The sequence below is a fragment of the Solanum lycopersicum genome, chromosome 3, assembly GCF_036512215.1.
Source record: "Solanum lycopersicum chromosome 3, SLM_r2.1".
Lineage (NCBI taxonomy): Eukaryota > Viridiplantae > Streptophyta > Magnoliopsida > Solanales > Solanaceae > Solanum > Solanum lycopersicum.
The window spans coordinates 55,945,674-55,964,115 of record NC_090802.1 but is presented as its reverse complement, the minus strand read 5'-3'; the positions used below and the strand labels follow the sequence as shown (position 1 = coordinate 55,964,115).

The window sequence follows — 18,442 nt, the reverse complement described above, 5'->3', positions numbered from 1 at the left end:
CATGACATAGCAAATGGTCTGAAACTTTTGTAGGAACATGGAGTGCTTAGTAAAAAACACCGCTAATCCTGACGAGAATTTAGGGATATTACTTTATTGATATTGCAAGATCGGGGTGTATTTAGCCTCAATCAGTCAAGTAAATGAGTGTTTTTAAGGTTGTCAATAGTTTGAGGATGAAACTAATAACTTACGCGTGATACTTCTCTCTTTTAAACAATAATGATAATAATAGTAATAGTGTGATTTGGAGAAATTGATACTATCCGTAATTATATATTGTTATATCTTATATTTCATGGGTAAAAAATTTATTCAAGATAAATTTCGAATTCAAATAAATTATATCAAAATACTAGATGTATTAATTGAATGTGAAAAAAGTTCTACTCATTTCAATTTAAAACATCTTATTAATTTGATTAGATATAGAGTAAGAAAATATGAAAACTTTTACTCTATAAAACAGTATAGAAGTGTTATTCTTTTAAAAATATTTTTTTTTAAAGAAGCAAGATACTCAAATTGAGTGGAAAGAAATACTTCCTTTTTTAAGTTTTCCTTTTACTAAATAAAAGTGATCTATATTCAAAATAAATTTAAAGTTTTTTTATTTGGCTATCAATCCTCCAAATAGTTTGAGAAATATTTATTTATAATTACAATTGTAAAATTGACAAAAACATCTTGCTTGTTTTCTTTAAAATATATAAATAAATTATTTTTAGATACAATAGATTATTACCTTATAGTAAGTATATATGAATTTAATGCTTTTTATTTTTTTTGGGAAAACAAATCAAAGAAATTAAATTCACTCCTTCAAGCTAACGCCAGCAGACTCAGCGGTTCTCTGCCTTGCTGGCCCCATTTCTGATATCTCTTTTACCACCCCACCCACCCACCCTAGAACTCCGTTCTCCTTTTCTAGATTCCATTTTGCTACCGCGTCTTCATGGTCCCAAAAATATATATTTATATATAATTTCATCAATTGGATTAACGGTAGATGTGAGATTACAAGTTGTTTTTTGTTTATCGGAGAATTGGATCGGGAGTTTTTTGGTTACCGGAGATGGGGGATAGGGATTCTATTACTACGGCGGGGGGACAGAATTCGGTGGAACGAGATTTTGTGGAAGAAGCTTCTAGAATCGTTGAACAAGCTAAGGAGTTGCAAGACGCAGCTTCTTCTTTGATCTCGAGAACTACCCGTGAAGAGGATTCGTTAAGGCAGAAAGCGAAGTCGCTTGATTCGTCCGTTCAGGGGCTTCGTTCAGCTGTAAGGAAAAGTAAATTGGATCCTAATCAAGCTGAAAAGGTAATGGATTTCTCTTAAGTTTTTTTTTTTTGTAATATTTATGCACAAACAACGAGTATCTATCAGTAACTCTGTCTGTTCGATGGGTGTGCGGATGGAGAGAATTGTTTCAGGTTGATTTTTCGGTGCATTTATGTTTACATGCATGTGCATTAAGGTATTCGGTGCTAGTTCGACGTAGATGTGATTTGTGTTAACTTTTTTTTTATCCTCATGTTTATTTATTTTCAGTTGGAAGAGGAATTGTTTAAAGCTAGTTATGTATTGAGTGAGGGAGATGCTGCAGCCTTTCTTCCGAGCAAATCTCATGGTATGTTTGGGTTTTTCCTTTGTCAAATTTGTGATTTTACTGGTTGTTTGTTGGTTTTGATGTGGTTAATTACAGGAGGGTTTTTGAGGATGTTTTTGGGGCCAATCAATGTTCGTGCTAATAGAAAGGATGTGCAACTGAAAGTGAAAGAGGAATATAATAGTTTCAGGGTATGTGTTCCGAACTTTGATTTTTATTTTTTTAGCGGTATTTAAGTTATTGTATTTGAGGTTGATTAGTTCGTCTTTGGATCGGTGATAAATCTAGTGGTAATTGAACAAATTGGTGTTCTTTTGGAGTTGATTAAAACTGTACCGTGTTCAAATTAAGTTAAATCGCTTCTACATGCACTAGAACTTGAATATGTTTCAATGCAAGCCCAACTTTTGAGAACTTTTTCCATATTTTATTCATCATTTTTTCATGTGTGTTGTGCATGTTACTGCTTGATATTTGAGGAAGATTAAAATTTCCATATTGAACAGATTCTTGTATATGGAGTAGACTTTGAGGCTAGCGGCTTATGCCTTGACAAAGCCTGGTTAATATTAGTCCCAGATAACACTTGGGATAAGCTACTATATCTATGTTTTTGCTCCTTTCAACTTGAATTACCTATTATTCAAGTTCTTTCTAACTGACCATCTACACTTCTTTATGAGGGAAGAGAGCTAGTGCTGCTTCCATCAATCAAACTTGAAATGATTCTGCCCTTCCCAGATAAAATGGATAAATGACTTGGATACATGGAAAGGCTCAGTTATGTGCAAACTTCTTTCTTGTAATTACTATATCCGATCTTCTCTTGACAGGACAGGACAGCATATCTATTCCTTCTTTTCCCATCGGTGCTACTAGTTTTGAGGTCTTGGATGTGGGATGGATGTTTACCAGCATTGCCGGTCCAACTTTACCAGGTAGTACATTTAAATAGAAGATTTTGTCATTTGACTTCATATTCATGGTAGTCTTGCTTTCCTATTTACTATAGTGAAACTTTTACAATTAACAAACAAGTATTCTGAGCTCCCCTCAATGTCTTCAGGCCTGGTTGCTTTACCTCTACACAGGTTTGGCTCTGCGAGAGAACATTTTGAGAGCGAATGGAAGTGATATTCGTCCATGGTAATTAAACAACATTCCCTATTGCCAATGAAAATTTGACATCTGTCATTTGTTTTACGTTTTTCAATTAAAACACATATTTGTTGTTTATGTAACTGAAGTAGCAGTGCAGTTGTGATGATTCTAAAGTTTGTTACCAATATCATATTTGTTGAACACAAAAGACAGCTAATCAACATAGATTATGGTTGTATTGTTGCAGGTGGATAAAACATCACTACTGTGCTATGGCCATGGCACTTATAAGTCTTACCTGGGAAATAGAAAGAGAACCTAACTGTTCACAGAAGCAGGTTTTTGTTCATTTAAAAACGACATGTATATTTATTTAGCTGCTTATCAACAAAAATATACTTCTTATAATGTTTAAAATTTATAATACTCATTGTAATGTACAATCCATTGCAGAGGGGTGTGCAACTGTTCCTGAAATGGGCTATCATGCAAGGTGTTGCAATGCTCCTTCAGAATAGATATCAGAGACAAAGACTGTACACTCGTATTGCATTAGGAAAGGTACACAAACAGAGGAATCATTAGTTTTACTAAGAAACCCTTTCTGTATTGTAATTTGTCCTTTTAAAAATCCGTCTTAAAGCTTCACTAATTTTGTGCAGATGAACTATTTCTTTTATAAGTCAAATAAATTTTGATAATAAGCACCAAGATGGTTTTTGGTATCTAGTGCATATAGGCTGATATATTTCTCTCCACGAGGCCCAGACACCACAATTATCAAAAAAATAAAAACATGTCTCTGCCCTGTGGGTTGGATAAATAAAAAAAGAACTTGAGGATTGACTTCAAGGTCACTCTTTTGGATCCCTCATGTTGAGGGAATGAGTTTTACCTTGTAGCTGAACATAGAAGACATTTGTACTCCTTATCGTCCATTAACCTATCCTAATTGTGATATTGTCTACTGAATTCTGATTTCAGGCCAGGAGAATGGATGTTGTGTGGGGAGAGACTGCTGGAGTAGATGGTCAATTATTGTTGCTCTTCCCTGTACTATTTATCTTGCAGGTATACTGAGTTCAATTTGGACTTTTTTTAACTGAACTACTTTTTTCAGGAGACTGGGCCTTTAGGTTCAAGTTGATTGATTTTAAGTAGTCCAAGAATGGGAAATGCTAGTGTAACTTTGCATGACTTTGATGTACCTATTGAATGCATGTTAAATATCATAGGTACCTCCTTTTTGTGACTGTCTGGTTCAAAGGTACCTAAAATCTGTCAAGTACACTTTTTTCTTGAGAGCCTTGACATGAGTTCCCCTGTGAGTTGTGTGAAGTTTCTGAATGTTGGTGTGACAAAATAATTTAATCCGAGCTAAAAGTAACTAATTACAATTAGTTGGGTGGTAATCTAATGACTTGATATCACCTTTTGTGGATGATACTTCTATTCTAGACATCACATTCAACAATAGGCAATATCCTTATCAGTAAAAATGTCAGTTTAATTGGTTATCCATGTGTACACAGAACGTTCCATGAAATTTTATTGGTGCAGTGTTCTGTCTTTTGAGCTGGTTCCAAATGACTGTATGCCGTTTGTTCTTGATGTCAGGGATTTGAAGCATATGTTGGAGTCTTGTTGCTTAAGACAGCATTCATTGGTGTTGTTTCTGAGTGGCAGGTAAGATGAAACTCCCTCTCTTCCACCCGATGTTTTTTAGTTTGGTTGCTCCAGCAATTAAGGGAAGACAGTTTTTAAAACATATTGCGAGTTGGTTAGAGGATTGTTAATATAAAAGTCTTGAGACTGTGAAAGGTGAAGTTCCTTTAGCTTCTTTTCTAACAAATTATCATGGTGTGCCTGCTTTTCAACAAAACATTGAGAACACAAATCAAACAATATAAGTAACTAAATAGACCTCCCCTTCTGTATTATTCAAATATTTATCTCGTGTAAGCTGCCATGCCAAAGAAATCATGTTACTGTGACAGCCCCTTCCTGCCATTAACTAATCAGTTTTTAAAATAATGTGATTGTGGCAGGTTGTTACCTGTGGGATCCTTCTGATTATCATGGCGGCTGGGAATTTTGCCAACACAGTGAAGACTCTTGTGACAAAGTCTCGTGTTAAAGCCAAAATGAAGAGAGGTAAAAGTAAACAAGATCTGAAATCTGAATCTCCCGCCAAAAGTTCGTGATCGGGTGTGTCTGGTCCAGTCTAGTATCCTGGCTATGACAGACGAAGATGCGAAGTTATTCTTCATATACCCTTTTTCTCGTTCATATGAGTAAGCACCATAATGCTTCTCTCACACTGACTTTGGGCTTCAGAGGATAGTTGCCGGAAATAGTCGCGCATGCAGTCCCCCAAGGAATGATTTTGTTTGGTTCTTTATGTTTTGAGTGTTTTCTTGTCTCGTTCTAAAAAATTTATGATGGGAAGGGATATGTCTACGTTAGAAGAACTTTGACCGTTAGTTATTTCCCTTGTTACCAAATTTTGGTACTACTTAAATATTAACGATAATTGTAAGCAGCAGATGAGCAAAGCCTTGTATGGTTTTTACTTGAAGACTTGCTCTGACGTGTGCCTCCTTATTTTGGGTATGTATCTGTTCTATTCACACTAATAATGCATGTTAGGGAGTCTTTTCCAGAATGGTTTCAGTTCAGTGATTTATACTTGCTACAATTTGATGATGATTAAAAATACACACCATTATCAGGAAACATCTCAGTGAGGATTCATTTAGTAGATGTTAACTTGTTTATATTGTCGACTTTAACTTGTTTGTGACTGATGCATAGTTGTTGACAGTGCTTGATCAGGTCTAGGTGCTGTGATTTTTCTGGATACTTAACCGTGTAATGTCAAAGCAGGTAATTGAAAATAAACGTAGAATCCACAGAGACTTGATATATCTGTTTTTCTGTCCAACGTTGTGTTTGTTATTTTCTTCCTTCTTATTCCATTGGTCTTTCAATATTTAAAGGATGATGGATTTTATCACAGACGAATTTAAGTGAATTCGATGATTATGTATTGCTATTTGCAGCACTTTCACTAGTGTAATTTAAGATGTGGCCACAAATTTCTGAGTGAGTGCAACTTTTCCATACCCGACAGGTCCCTCCCTTCCCAGAGCTATATCGTTATTCCTCTATCGGACCTCCCTTCCCAGAGCTATATCGTTATTCCTCTATCTTTTTTTGCTTTCCAAACCCTCTTCGTAACCCCATATTAGAAAACCAAATCAGGATTCAAAGTCGTTGCTGCAGTTCTGTTTGTAGTTTTTTGTTAGCGCGCTCAATTGTTCTATCCTGTATTGGTTTCTATTTCAAATCATATTCTGTCAACTGCTTTTGAACTGTCGTATACATGGTTCCATCGAACTTCTACAGCAACCGTCTGAATTTTGGAAGTTCAGTGCAATATTTATACCAAACTTCGAACCAATAAAAATAAAAAACGTCCTGTGCCTATGAAGAATCTGAATAAAAACAGTTTGTTTGACAACGTTTTTCTGGTTATTAGGTCTGCAGTATTTTTAAAATTGCGACTAAATTTCAAAATCTTACTGGATAATTTTTTGTCCATTTATTTATGACAGTTTTGCTATTTGTTGAAGCATATTGACACTTATCTGTGACACATCGATGTAAATAAGTTTCAATATTACCCTCTTATCCATTTCCTTTTCGTCTAGCTAGGTTCATCTACCATGGAAAATAGATAGTCTCTCAATCACAACTTTTTTCCACCCGGTGACAAAACAAGAGGGTAGAGAAAACATGAAACTTACAAATTTTAAGCCCACCTGTCTCGTTCCTACGAAAGGAAATGACATGGTAGAAAAAACAGGAATGTACTTCTATTCCTAAAAATTACAAAAAAAGGAAGATTCGAAAGATAACAAAAATTGATGAAGGAAAAGAGCTTTACAAGCAATCCTAGTTTAGTCCATTGGGGTAAATACTTGCGCTTCCAGTTATGATAGCCTGACTCTGTGTGTTAGATCCTCATTGGAGGGTCAAACAACTTAGTTATAGTGTTCACAACAGACTAATAAGTGCAAGAAATGTATCTTCCAATATACATGACCATTGTTAAGTGATTGATCAGAGTTTTATGTTTGTTAGTTTCTGTTCTTTTCATTCGGGGTAGTTTGGTTTGGAAGCACGTTATAGATTACCAATGCAAGGATTGTAATGCAGATATTTATTCTTATCGAGTGTTTAAACTCTGCAACTTAAAATAACAAGGGGGGAGGCTAAATCTAAAATAAAAATGCCAAAAAAGGAAAATCAGAAAGAACTAGAGGATATTCCTGGAGGTTACATGTTTGTGGTTCATCATTCTCTGCTCTTCAAAAGGATGCCCATGCTGCTCCAGTCTCCGGTAGGAACAGGTTCACTGTTGAACTAGGCTTGAAAAGGCCAAGCTTTTCCAGCAGTCTATTGAATAGTATGCCTGCTGCATAAGATACACCGGAAACCGTGAAGCCTAAAACAATGTAAGTTGATATAGTTTTGAAGTAAGGTTTGGGTGCTCTCTGAACATAGGCCTTTCCAGTAGCCAGCATTAAGATGCATACAAGTGAAGCTGCAGCAACTGCCACAATCTTGAGGTCCTTGTCATCGCTCTTACGGAATGAGAAGCCATAGGTTACGGGAGGCAATAGTCCAAATATGATATATGATAATATAACAAGTACAACATGCAGTATGAAGTTCTCTCTCCGGCCAAGTTGTTCTCGATATCTATCTACTTGTTTTTCCATTATCTGATTGCTGGCTTGCTCGAAACGATCTCTTTTCAACTCCCAAAGCTGCAAGTTTTATGAAATCAGCAATAGATACAGAAAATTGAACTGAAAACATGAGGAAGTTGATTTGAGTAAATTCTGGTTTCAAAATGTGATAAAGTTATTCCATATCTATATTAAGCATAATCTTCTAGTTCCTGAAATTCAGGGGTCGGCTAAAGCTTTCAGGTTTATCACGGTTCTTCTGTGCCATAGCTAGGACCAAATTTTTTTTGGAGAGTACTCGTCTTCCCCAACAACAACAACAACATACCCAATGTGATTCCCTTAAGAGGGGTGTGTGGAGGGTATGTGCGTAGACCTTACTCTAACTTTGAGTGCTTATCTCCCCTTAAGTAAATATTTGTTGTAGAGAAGCATGAGCGCGATATACTAAACCCAACTTACATTGTGGAAAATGATGAAAAGTCCACCAAACAGATTAGCCATTGCCAGAACTAAAATGTTCACTGCAGTAAAACATGAAGGTAACATTAAAATCAGAAGAAAGTATAAACGACAGTAGGGAGCCAGATCCTATTATAAAAGTAGTTCTTTTTCTCAAATAATTTTTAGATATTCAAGAAGATGGAATACATCCCTAGCAAAATTAGATTGTAATTGACACATCAGTGAGGGTAAATGAATAAATACTTGTGAAAATTCAGATAAAGCATCAGTTGAGTAATTGAACCATGTTATGGATGATTGAAACAAGATAAGACTTCTAAGAACTGAGCACATCTCTTACATGTAGTTGTGTCACCACCTGTAGCAGACGCTACAACGCTTAAGCTTGTAATTGACTCAGCTAAACCCCCAAATATAATGCTTTTAATGATCTCAATTTTGTAACCATCTGCACCATCAGTTGCTTGTCCTTCAACAGAATCGATTTGAGTATCTACATTTGCTGAAGCTGTTTCTCTAGTTTCATTCCCTGCTTCCACAGTTATAATAGTATCGTTGCCTGCCACACAATTGAGTCAAGATATCTAAGCTACATAAAAAAACTCCATTTTACAAAGTAGCAGTGCTGAGAATATGCACTATCATCTTTATTCAACCTCTTTTCAGCATAATCGCATAAATTATTCAACATAAAAACACAACAATCCTATTAGCCTAGTTCTTCTTTAAGCAGATACTGACAGCGGAGGTTCAGCACTAGCCACTGAGTATAGGCTGTGCTTGGCAGTCCAAACATTTGGATTGATAGTATGGTAGGAGATGATACATCAGATTATGTCTTCTTCCATTTTTCAAAATCAATTTTGTACATCAACAAGTGTAATGATTCCATGGTTAATGGTGCTTCAACTCTTTGGACATACTTTTTCATCGACTCACAGCTTTAGGAGAGCTTACTACGAAGCTTACGTGGTGAGAGGCTGATGAAAAAGCCTTTCTCAGTAATCTCTGATCCCTAATTGCAACCAGATATATGTATAGTCACCATAAAGTATTACAATGAAATATGTCCAGTTCTTACCTGCAATATTATTTGCAGCTGCTACCACAGAAATGTTGGGGATGTTATCTGGTGCATCTTGAATTGATAAAGCATCCTTTACCGATGATATCAAGTCATGCTCAGCAACATTCAAAGGCTGGTTTGAGTGGATCTCTATATTGGTCTTTGTGATGGTATGCTTAGAAACTTCATAGTGATGGGCGCCGTCTGTCAATGAAAGGGAGACAAAGTAATTGGCAGCAAAGCAATCAAATCAAACACTAGCAAGGCAGCATAAAGGCAAAAAACTTTTCTCAAGCCAACACCACTTAACCGCAGGATTTTTCTTTACTTAACACACTGTTTTCTCATCTTGCAACAATTTTTAGCTCATTATTGACAAATAAGCAAGTAATTATGAGCTTGTAACCAGAGAACTAAGAGGAGGTTTAGTGACATACCTTCACTGCTAAGTTGAAATTTATTGTCATTGTTTGCCACCAGAGATTCAGAGGGAAGCATAGCTTCAATATGTTGTACATGTTCATGAGGGATTTCTGTCAAAAATTTGGGTTTCCCATTTCCATCTAAGCCATTGAGTGCAAAACCTGTGGTTGCTGAAGACAAAAGGGACTCATTATTTGTTTATTCACATGAAGCCAAGTAGGAGCTGAATCCAATTATGATTGTTGGAGTATTATATAATAGACAGGTCACTGTGATTACATCCAAGTTAGTCAACAAAGCAAAAAAGGATCTTTTCTTTTTTTTCAAATATAAAATAAAGAGAGAGTACTTTTTTCTTGGTGGGGCATGTGAAAATTGAAAATTGCCCCTAAAGTAATGCAGATTGAGAAAAAATAACATTTCTTTTCAAAATGTAATGAAATTTTTTGCTAAGAATAGCACCCAGAGAGTGCAATGAGTAGTACAACTACTTGCTATATGCATCTCAGATTCTCAAACAACAGCCACATGAGAAGATAACATTTATATTACCATTGACTGACCACTGAAATAGTTGAGGCAAATCCGTTTCTGAATTGAAATGCGTTACATGTTCTGAATTGAAATTAGCATGAGCAGTAATGGAGTAAATTTCATATTAGAAACACTACCTGGATCTTTATTTAGTATTGCTACATCAGATTTTAAGTCAGTCTCTGGTTTCTCAATAGTTAGAGACTCCTCCTTTGTTGAAGTTATCAGAAGCTTTAGTTCATTTTGTTGAGATGCTGGCAGACTGTCCTGCACAAGATTTCCATTACTAACTTGAATTTTTCCACCGGGTCTCAACAGCTCATCCTTCTTATCACTAGATGCTGGCGGAGTTTCCTGCACAAGATTTCCATTGCTAACTTGAAGTCTGCCGGTATTTCTTAACAGCTCATCATTCTTATCATTTCCTTGAACTTCATTAGAAGAAGCTGAGACGGTTGGCTGATTATGGGTCTCTGAATCAAAGAAGTCAAAGACAGAACCTCCTGCACAAGAGAAAACAAAATAGTAAAGAAAAAAGTGCAGGAAAATATGATGGCAAATAAGTTGTTAGACATACTGCAAAATTGGATCACTAAACTCATCTACTCATCCATGTTATTGATGCTTTTTGATGTGATCACAAGCAAAGGCTATTTCTTTAACTGTCTGTGACAAGCAAAAGATTTAAATCCTTACACTCCTTCATTTTAAGTACTCACAGTCCGACATGATTCTACTTTACATCAGCTATTTCATGCAACCAAATGGAAAAGAAACACAAGAAACATTTCTTATTGGTAACTTCTTTGTGGTTATCAGATATTTCATTCTAATAAGAAATGCTTCTTGTTTTCTTTACCATGATGTTCACATAAATTTCAGCAGGTCCTGTGTTAAACCTGAATTGTGTACTTAGTTTACAGATTCTTCATTTTAATATTTTCTGGAAAATAGTATAGCGCTGACAAAGAGATACAAGCATGGGAATATGGCATGCCCTTTCAAAAAAGCCTTAAGGAGGAGCATGGGTAGTGTATTGTATTCAAGCTATAGAAGCATAGCTGCATAAAACATGCACAATAATAGCTAAAATCAATGCATAGATGGATATGGCTCAAAAGATTTTCAATGAAGCCACGGTAACAATATACATTTGTTTTCCCTTTAAAAAACAAAGCTGAACATCTTTACTATACCTTCTCGACTCTTTGTTGCATTCTCTGATTTACCCACTGTATCAATGACCATTTTCCCTTTCATATTTGCATCTTGGTTCGTTGATCCTAAAAATTTCCCTCCAGCTTCCTGAGTGATTTCACTGCTGGAATATGCAGGTGGGGCTGATGGCATAAGTACTCCAGAATCATTTATCACTGCACTTGCCCCAATACCACTTCCTGCATGCGAAAGGCCATCAATTTAAACAGCATGATAATCTTTAAATTTTCGCAATGCAATGACCAGAACTTGCCATAAGTTCATCCTATTGCCTTACAGTACACAGAGAATGTCATTCGGGAACCTCTTTCTAGCTAGGAGTTTTAGCTCCTATTGGATTTGCAACATGTCATAACCAAACTAAAACCCAGCCTCATAACTTTTTCATTGTTAACTCCACATATTTATTTCAATGACATGGCAGAAGTAGAGTTACCAGCTATAAAAAGTACCTCAGTTACCATGGTCTTTTTCTTAATAAGGTATGTATTACCCTTTCCGTTTCAATATGTTTATCTTAGTTACTACATGGACCGTCGAAGGATATTTTCTTTGACCACAATTTTTTTCAAATACTTCCTGAACATTTTGAATTATTAACTATTGAGACTTATAGTACTTCTTATGTAGTTTCTAAATATGTAAATCTTGTTTCAAAAAAATGGGAGGTTCTATGTTCGAATTCACACCTAACAGTAGTTAGTTTGACCCCTGTACTCCGAACTAAAACAAACAAATTGAAACAGGGGATTTTTTTTTAAAAAAAAAATGAACAAAACAAGTACCAAGAAGGTGCTGTTGGAACAAAGAGTATACAAAAATAAGATACTCTATTTTGCTATATCTCTAGCCCATTTGAACAATCCATCATTGACTCTATGTCATTTACATCATCCCCTTGCCCCCAATACTTTAAACTGTAAAAAATCTGAACTAAACAATTGAAATGTTTGCAATATCAAGGTATTGCTTTACGATCAATCAACTACAGCTCTAAAACGTAAGAGACTTGTATGAAGTGCATCTCAGTGCATTTTGCAGTTTATACTTCACACAATATCCCATTTTTTTATGAATGACTAAACACATTTTGGTCTTTCTTCTTCTTCTTTTATTCTGAAAGAAATTTGTAGATAGATGCTACTTTGTGTAGAATTGGAATTTATAATGCTCGTTAGGTAAACACAATCGGAAAAAAGAAAAATAGAAGTGGAAAACTCTGTACCTTGCTCAACTGGTGCTTTTCCTTTGTCTAATCCTCCAAAGATGAACCATTTTTTGTTCTTTGTAGGTGTCTGTTCGCCTTTGACACTTTCTTTAGCACCATTTTTTCCAAAAATATGGGGCAGCTTGAATCCATTCCCTGAAAGTTTGAAAAAAGGGTCATTTCACCAAAAACAAAAATTGCAAGCAGTCTTGACTAATTATTGAATTTGTTTGAGTTTATTTGCTGAGTACCAACCAGAGTCTATCCCCAACAGAATGCAACAGATTGAGACTAAAATACAGCTCCTTTTTGAATGGTAATTCTTGCAAACTATGGACTAGTGGGAGGACTGTTTTACATTCACAAGCACATGGATTAAGGAGAAGAACCACTTCTTTCTATTAATCTACATGGGAAAAAAAAAAACAATTCCGGTTCCACTTAAAAAGAAAAAAAATAACACCAACATCATATGTCATTCAAAGATCTCACGGTGATATAGTATATGCTATTACAAGACATGATCACAAGTGTCTGGAACTCTTCAAGTAAAAGAAGAGTATAATTCATTTTAAACATTATATCAGCTAATCCCAAGCCAAATATTGAAGGTCAATTTCTTTTCTTTAGTTTTTGTCCATTTTCACTCTTCTTCCCCCCAAAAAAGAAGTTTTGACCGGGTTTTCATGAGTCCTGAAGGAAAGAAGATGAAGTCATTCCATTATGTAGCTACAAACAAAACGAATAAGTTATCGACCTATTTTAGCTTCTACTGGGCCTGCTAGATTACCAAAAAATGGATAACACTGAAATAACAATATACACAGATATTTGAGCAAGGTATACTCATGTCATTGCACATGAAACAGTTCACCATAAACTGCACTGCGATGACAAGCGGCAACCAGGTTTTATGTTGACTTTCAAGGTAATACAAAAAGGTTTGTACCTGCTGGAATAAAAAAGCTGAAGCATGATAAGCATCTGAATAGCTCTGGCTCTCTATCAGGGTGGTAGTCATCCGCGGCCAATGGTGGAGTACCATCAAGGTAACTGTCCGCTCCATCACGTACTTCATCATCAGCTGCCTGTACATGACTAGCATCCACTTTAGAATCAACTACAACTTCAGGTTTGACACGTTTGACGTCATCACCAGAACCCCGAATTTTACGTTTTCTTTTACGAAGAATAACCCTTTTAGTAATGCACGACTTGCAATTAGGGCAATAAAGATCATGTGTATTCTGCTTCTGAAGTACATTCTCAACATCAAAATCTTTTACATCAGTGTCACTGTCATCTATCAGGTCAGGGTCTGCACTTTCTATTTCATCAACGGCAGTGGACTTGTGAACAATGCTGTGATCTTCTGAAAGATTTTTGGAAAACTGAACACTGGAACTTGATAAGTTGTAACTCTTCAAATATCCATTAAGGTGAATGTCTAGAGTAGCACTCTCCTGAACTCCTTCATCTCCTGGAATTTTATCAATCTTCTCCTTTATGGAAGGTGTAGAAATGAAGCTACTATCTGCATGCACATGAAATAATACAACTCTTCACTTCAAATGATTTTTCCAACTCCCAAAATCTAGACAGAAGCACAAACATAAATCTGAAACTCAACTTGAAAAACATTCAAACAATTAATCAGGACAAGAACTTTAAAATTTTCTGCCATTTACAAGATATAACTAGTTATAACATCGAAGTTTTAACTGAAGTTCACCAAATTTGCTTAGCTGAAAACCAATATCAAAATCAATCAATAGACTGGTTAAGATTATAGTCATATAGGATAAATCATAACACAGGAAAAAACAGAACACATGGAGACCGAGGACCTTAGAATTGAAACTATAACCCCTGTGGCTATCAGGAATGGGTGATAGACAATTACTAAAAACGCCTACTATCTACGAATGACCAGGATCGGAATGCCAATCGACGAGATAATCCTACGAAAGATTTCAAGTACAGACTATGATGACTGGCATCCTCACTTATGCAGCAAAATTGAGTTGATAGAGTAGTCTGTTCCCTTGAGTTATTTTCTTCGGTATCGCCTTCTCTCATCATTAAAGGTGCCGCTAAAATTACTAAAATAATGGCTTTCTTGATGCAAATGTACTGGCAAAATAGCCTGAAACCATAAGGAGCAAGGAGAAAAAGGACACATTATAATATTTGCTTGCAGGTTATTATTTAGCATTTGCAGATCTTAGAATCATTCATCACATTGAAAGTTGATTCTGCGTTTGTGCTACTCCTTAAATATCCATAGAAACTGTTCTGTTAATTGACACCACTTTTCTACATGGTTGTTTTGTTAAAATCAAAGTATCAACTGACCTTTGCTTCCCCTCTGATCTAACATTGGGTAATTAATCCGCTCATCCAAGTAGCGCCTAGGAATCTTTGTCCAACCAATATCTAGGCTTTTGCCTTGCAAAGTCCAACTGCAGGTTCGACACTTCCATATTCCTTCAATCAAACAGAAAGAATGATTGCAAAGATTGCATGTTGTGCCTAATGCATGAGAAAACGAGGTTGATTTATCTAAGTGGTTCAAAAACAAGGGATAGATGTTATTTTAAAACATTTTGTATGGGACTACTGGTGGATCTCTATAACTACTGCTAGAATATACATAATCAGTCACTTGAAAATAGCATCCAGTTCTTGCCAGCAGATGAACACAAACAGTGGCAAGTACTTCAAATGCTAAGTCAATATCTTATTAGGAAAAAACTGAATCTAAATACTATGTCATTGAAGGATCTCATAGTAATAGAGAGTTCAATGCTTACTCACACTTCACTCAAGCACCCAGACTGCAAGTGTCTGCAGAGATTCCTTGTGGAGGGTTAGCTTCTCTGGCGGCATTAACCTATGATCCTCTGCTCTCAACGGAACTCCCCCAAATGAATAGCTATCAAACTTTACCCAACATGGACTAGCTAATTCTACACACAGTCACACCAAATCTACTGTTCTTTTATAAGAAATATTAGTCGAGTCCAACATCTTGGTCAAAAGGGATCAATTCATTTATTTTAAAAAATAGTGAATCTTCAAAATTCCCAGAAAAGTTTGGCCTTTCTAAGGGATCTAGATGAGAGTTAATCTCAGAAAGAAATGTTGAAGATTAGACAACACATGGCAAAAGATTAAAGATACAAAGGAACAACAGTCCCACGAAGATTTTCTGGAATTAAGCCTAACACTAAGCAATAAAGTTGGTCAACTCCATAAATGCAAATGAAACAAGTCCCTCACCTCAAGTAAGAAGCAAGAAGAGAATCAAGACACGAAATATGCACATCTGCGAATTTCTAAGCAGAGCTATCCTCGAGAAATTTCACCCCATTGCCATAAACTTCAGCACAGTGACATATATATGCAAAACACAAACCTTTATGATGTATATATGCATACACAAACAAACAAACATAAATCTGTATTAATCAAAGGGTCCTTTTGCAGTAAAGAAGAATTTTTTATTTTTTTTGAACTGAATCAACCAAATAAAGAAGAAACAGTTTCAGACAAGTAGGGTAAGACATGGAAGGAGTGGGGTTCAAAAGAGTTTTTCTATCACTCCCCTGAATACTGTATACTTTACCCTACAAACCCAATGAAGAAGACATTTAAATACACAGATCTTAAGAAAGTAGAATCAAGAGAGAATTTCCTAAGGATTTTAAGTGCAAAAAATGGTCAAAACAGTTGATGTAATATAATATATACCTTCATCTTTGTCATAATAGACAGAATGGCCTGATCCGAAGGGCCCTTCTTCAGCTTCTGTTCCCTCTTCAACCCCATTAGTAGAAATCACAAGATGCTGCTTTGACTCTTTTTGAGGTTCAGTTCTCTCTTCAACCTCATTATTTGAAACTACAATATGCTGAATTGAATCTTCAGCTCCCTCTTCAACTTCGACCCCATTAGTAAAAGTCACAAGATGCTCTTTTGACTCTTCTTTAGCTTCAGTTCCCTCTTCAACCCCATTATTTGAAACTACTACAATCTGCTGAACTGAATCTTCTTTTGGTTCAGTTCCCACTTCAACCCCATTATTTGAAACTACAATCTGCTGAATTGACTCTTCAGCTCCCTCTTCAACTTCAACCCCATTAGTAAAAGTCACAAGATGCTGTTTTGACTCTTCTTTTGGTTCAGTTCCCTCTTCAACCCAATAATTTGAAGCCACAATCTTCTGAACTGACTCTTCTTTTGGTTCAGTTCTCTCTTCAACCCCATTATTTGAAGCTACAATCTTCTGAACTGACTCTTCTTTTGGTTTTGTATCCCCTTGAACTTCAACTTCAACCCCATTATTTGAAAGTAAAATATGTTGAGCAGACTCTTCTTTTGGTTTTGTTTCCTCTTCAACTTCCACCCCATTATAGGAATCTGAAATATGCTCCTCCTCTGACCCCTTTAGTTCATCAGCAAGATCAGATTTTTCTGTTCCCTCTTCAACCCCATTATTAAAATCTGAAATATGCTCCTCTGACCTTTCTTGTTCATCATCAAGACCAGATTTTTCCTCAACCCCGTTATTTGAAACTACAATCTGTTCAACTAACTCATCTTTTGGCTCAGTTCCCTCTTCAACTTCAACCCCATTAATAGAATCTGAAAGCTTCTCCTCCTCTGACCTTTCTTGTACATCACCAAGATCAGATTTTTCTGTTCCATTAGTCATCTGTAGGCTAGAATTTCCATATCCATTTATCTCAATTTTCACATTTGTCACTTCTTTAGTAACCTTAGAGCTTCTCACTTGAAGACCCCCTCCTCCTTCTTCAACTTCCATCTCATTTTGCTCCCATTTCCAATCTACTACCTCCATTATTCAACCCCACTAACCTTCTTATACTATAAATAGAAAGAAAAAAGAAGAAGATATTATTGAGGCACTGAATGCAAGTAGCAGATCACAAGATATATTATATTTATTTATTTTCTTGAAATCATGAAGCAGATTATGTTATACAGAGAGAGTGGACTGTAGACTCAGCAAAGACTAAGCTAGCGTTTGGGCATAGATTTCCGAATATTCTTGGCAAATATTATTTGAGTGAAAATTTGAGTGAAATTTCACCGTGTGTTTGGCCATGAAATTTGGGAAATATATTTCACTTTTTTAGAAAAATATAATTTATACACACAAGTTTTAGAAACTATCAAAACTAACTAAAAGTTTGTATTATAAGTCAATTGAATGTTAGTTACAACAATAACAAATAATGTCCATGACACTGAAGCAATGTGGTAATTTGGAGTGAGTGCAACAAGAATTATTTCATACATGGTGAAGTAGATAAAGTACATGACTTTGTTACCTAAAGCCAATTTTTAATAATTTTCATCAACAATCATATCATTATTTAATATTCACTAAATATTTTATCGCTATTTTGGTGTTCACGTAAAAAATGATGTAATACAATGCAAGCAAATACTAGAGAGGGTGTTTTTGTAAAAGATAAAAGATTGGGGTAAAATTTTAATTTTTAAAATATCCCAAATAATGATATTTGGCCCAAATACTAGAAAAAACTAGTATTTGAAAATTTGGGATATTTGCCAAAAATATTTGCCAAATAATAACAAATTGTATGGACAAACATTATTTACCAAATTTTTCCCAAATATTATTTTAAAAATTTATGGCCAAACGAGCCCTAAGAGTGGAGTCTTTATCTACCTCTCATTCTCAACTTCAAAAGAAAATAGAGTAATAAAATTATTATGTCAAATGCCAAATATAAAGAGACTAATACTACATTAAGTTAAAACTAAAGTATCATATTTATATTATAGGAAACTCCCTCACCTTTTCAATAATAAATGTCTCAATTTTTATAACATATTTTTCTTTTAGTTACGAATATATTTAACCTATGAAAAAATGATTCATAAGTACTCTACTTTCCTTTTACTATTTTCTCTAAAAATATCATCATCTTTATTTTTTTAATTCAAAGATACTCTCCTATCACCTTTATTATAAAAATACTTGCAACTCTAATTTAATAACTTTATT

The 18,442-nt window shown here is 35.3% G+C and overlaps 2 protein-coding genes across 3 annotated transcripts; one reads left to right on the top strand and one right to left on the bottom strand.

The window, feature by feature from the left end:
- The first annotated feature begins 753 nt into the window (after positions 1-753).
- LOC101253983 (uncharacterized) lies at positions 754-5,447 on the top strand. The gene is made up of 10 exons (XM_004235255.3): positions 754-1,321; positions 1,553-1,631; positions 1,707-1,801; positions 2,444-2,548; positions 2,677-2,756; positions 2,959-3,049; positions 3,165-3,272; positions 3,696-3,782; positions 4,329-4,397; positions 4,760-5,447. The coding sequence occupies exons 1-10, from the start codon at positions 1,076-1,078 to the stop codon at positions 4,913-4,915; spliced, it is 1,116 nt and encodes a 371-aa protein (XP_004235303.1). The 5' UTR covers positions 754-1,075; the 3' UTR covers positions 4,916-5,447.
- Positions 5,448-6,882: 1,435 nt separating this feature from the next.
- Positions 6,883-17,637, bottom strand: LOC101245142 (membrane protein of ER body-like protein). 2 transcript variants are annotated; one of them, XM_010319963.4, is made up of 11 exons: positions 16,135-17,637; positions 14,737-14,868; positions 13,331-13,915; positions 12,400-12,537; positions 11,153-11,353; positions 10,094-10,459; positions 9,437-9,592; positions 9,015-9,203; positions 8,274-8,492; positions 7,931-7,992; positions 6,883-7,546 (listed from the first exon to the last, which is right to left on the bottom strand). In XM_010319963.4, the coding sequence occupies exons 1-11, from the start codon at positions 17,243-17,245 to the stop codon at positions 7,085-7,087; spliced, it is 3,621 nt and encodes a 1,206-aa protein (XP_010318265.1). In that variant the 5' UTR covers positions 17,246-17,637; the 3' UTR covers positions 6,883-7,084. The 2 variants fall into 2 exon arrangements, with proteins under 2 accessions (XP_010318265.1, XP_010318266.1); XM_010319964.4 differs by lacking the exon at positions 14,737-14,868.
- Between the last annotated feature and the right edge of the window lie 805 nt (positions 17,638-18,442).

Coding starts and splice junctions, on each gene's coding strand:
- LOC101253983 (XM_004235255.3), top strand. CDS start 1,076: ATGGGGGATAGGGATTCTATTACTACGGCGGGGGGACAGAATTCGGTG. Junction 3,050..3,164: donor CTAACTGTTCACAGAAGCAG/GTTTTTGTTCAT, acceptor AATCCATTGCAG/AGGGGTGTGCAACTGTTCCT. Junction 3,273..3,695: donor CTCGTATTGCATTAGGAAAG/GTACACAAACAG, acceptor TTCTGATTTCAG/GCCAGGAGAATGGATGTTGT.
- LOC101245142 (XM_010319963.4), bottom strand. CDS start 17,245: ATGGAGGTAGTAGATTGGAAATGGGAGCAAAATGAGATGGAAGTTGAA. Junction 14,869..16,134: donor CTATTATGACAAAGATGAAG/GTATATATTATA, acceptor GTTTGATTGAAG/GAATATGGAAGTGTCGAACC. Junction 9,204..9,436: donor ATTTCAACTTAGCAGTGAAG/GTATGTCACTAA, acceptor TTTCATTGACAG/ACGGCGCCCATCACTATGAA.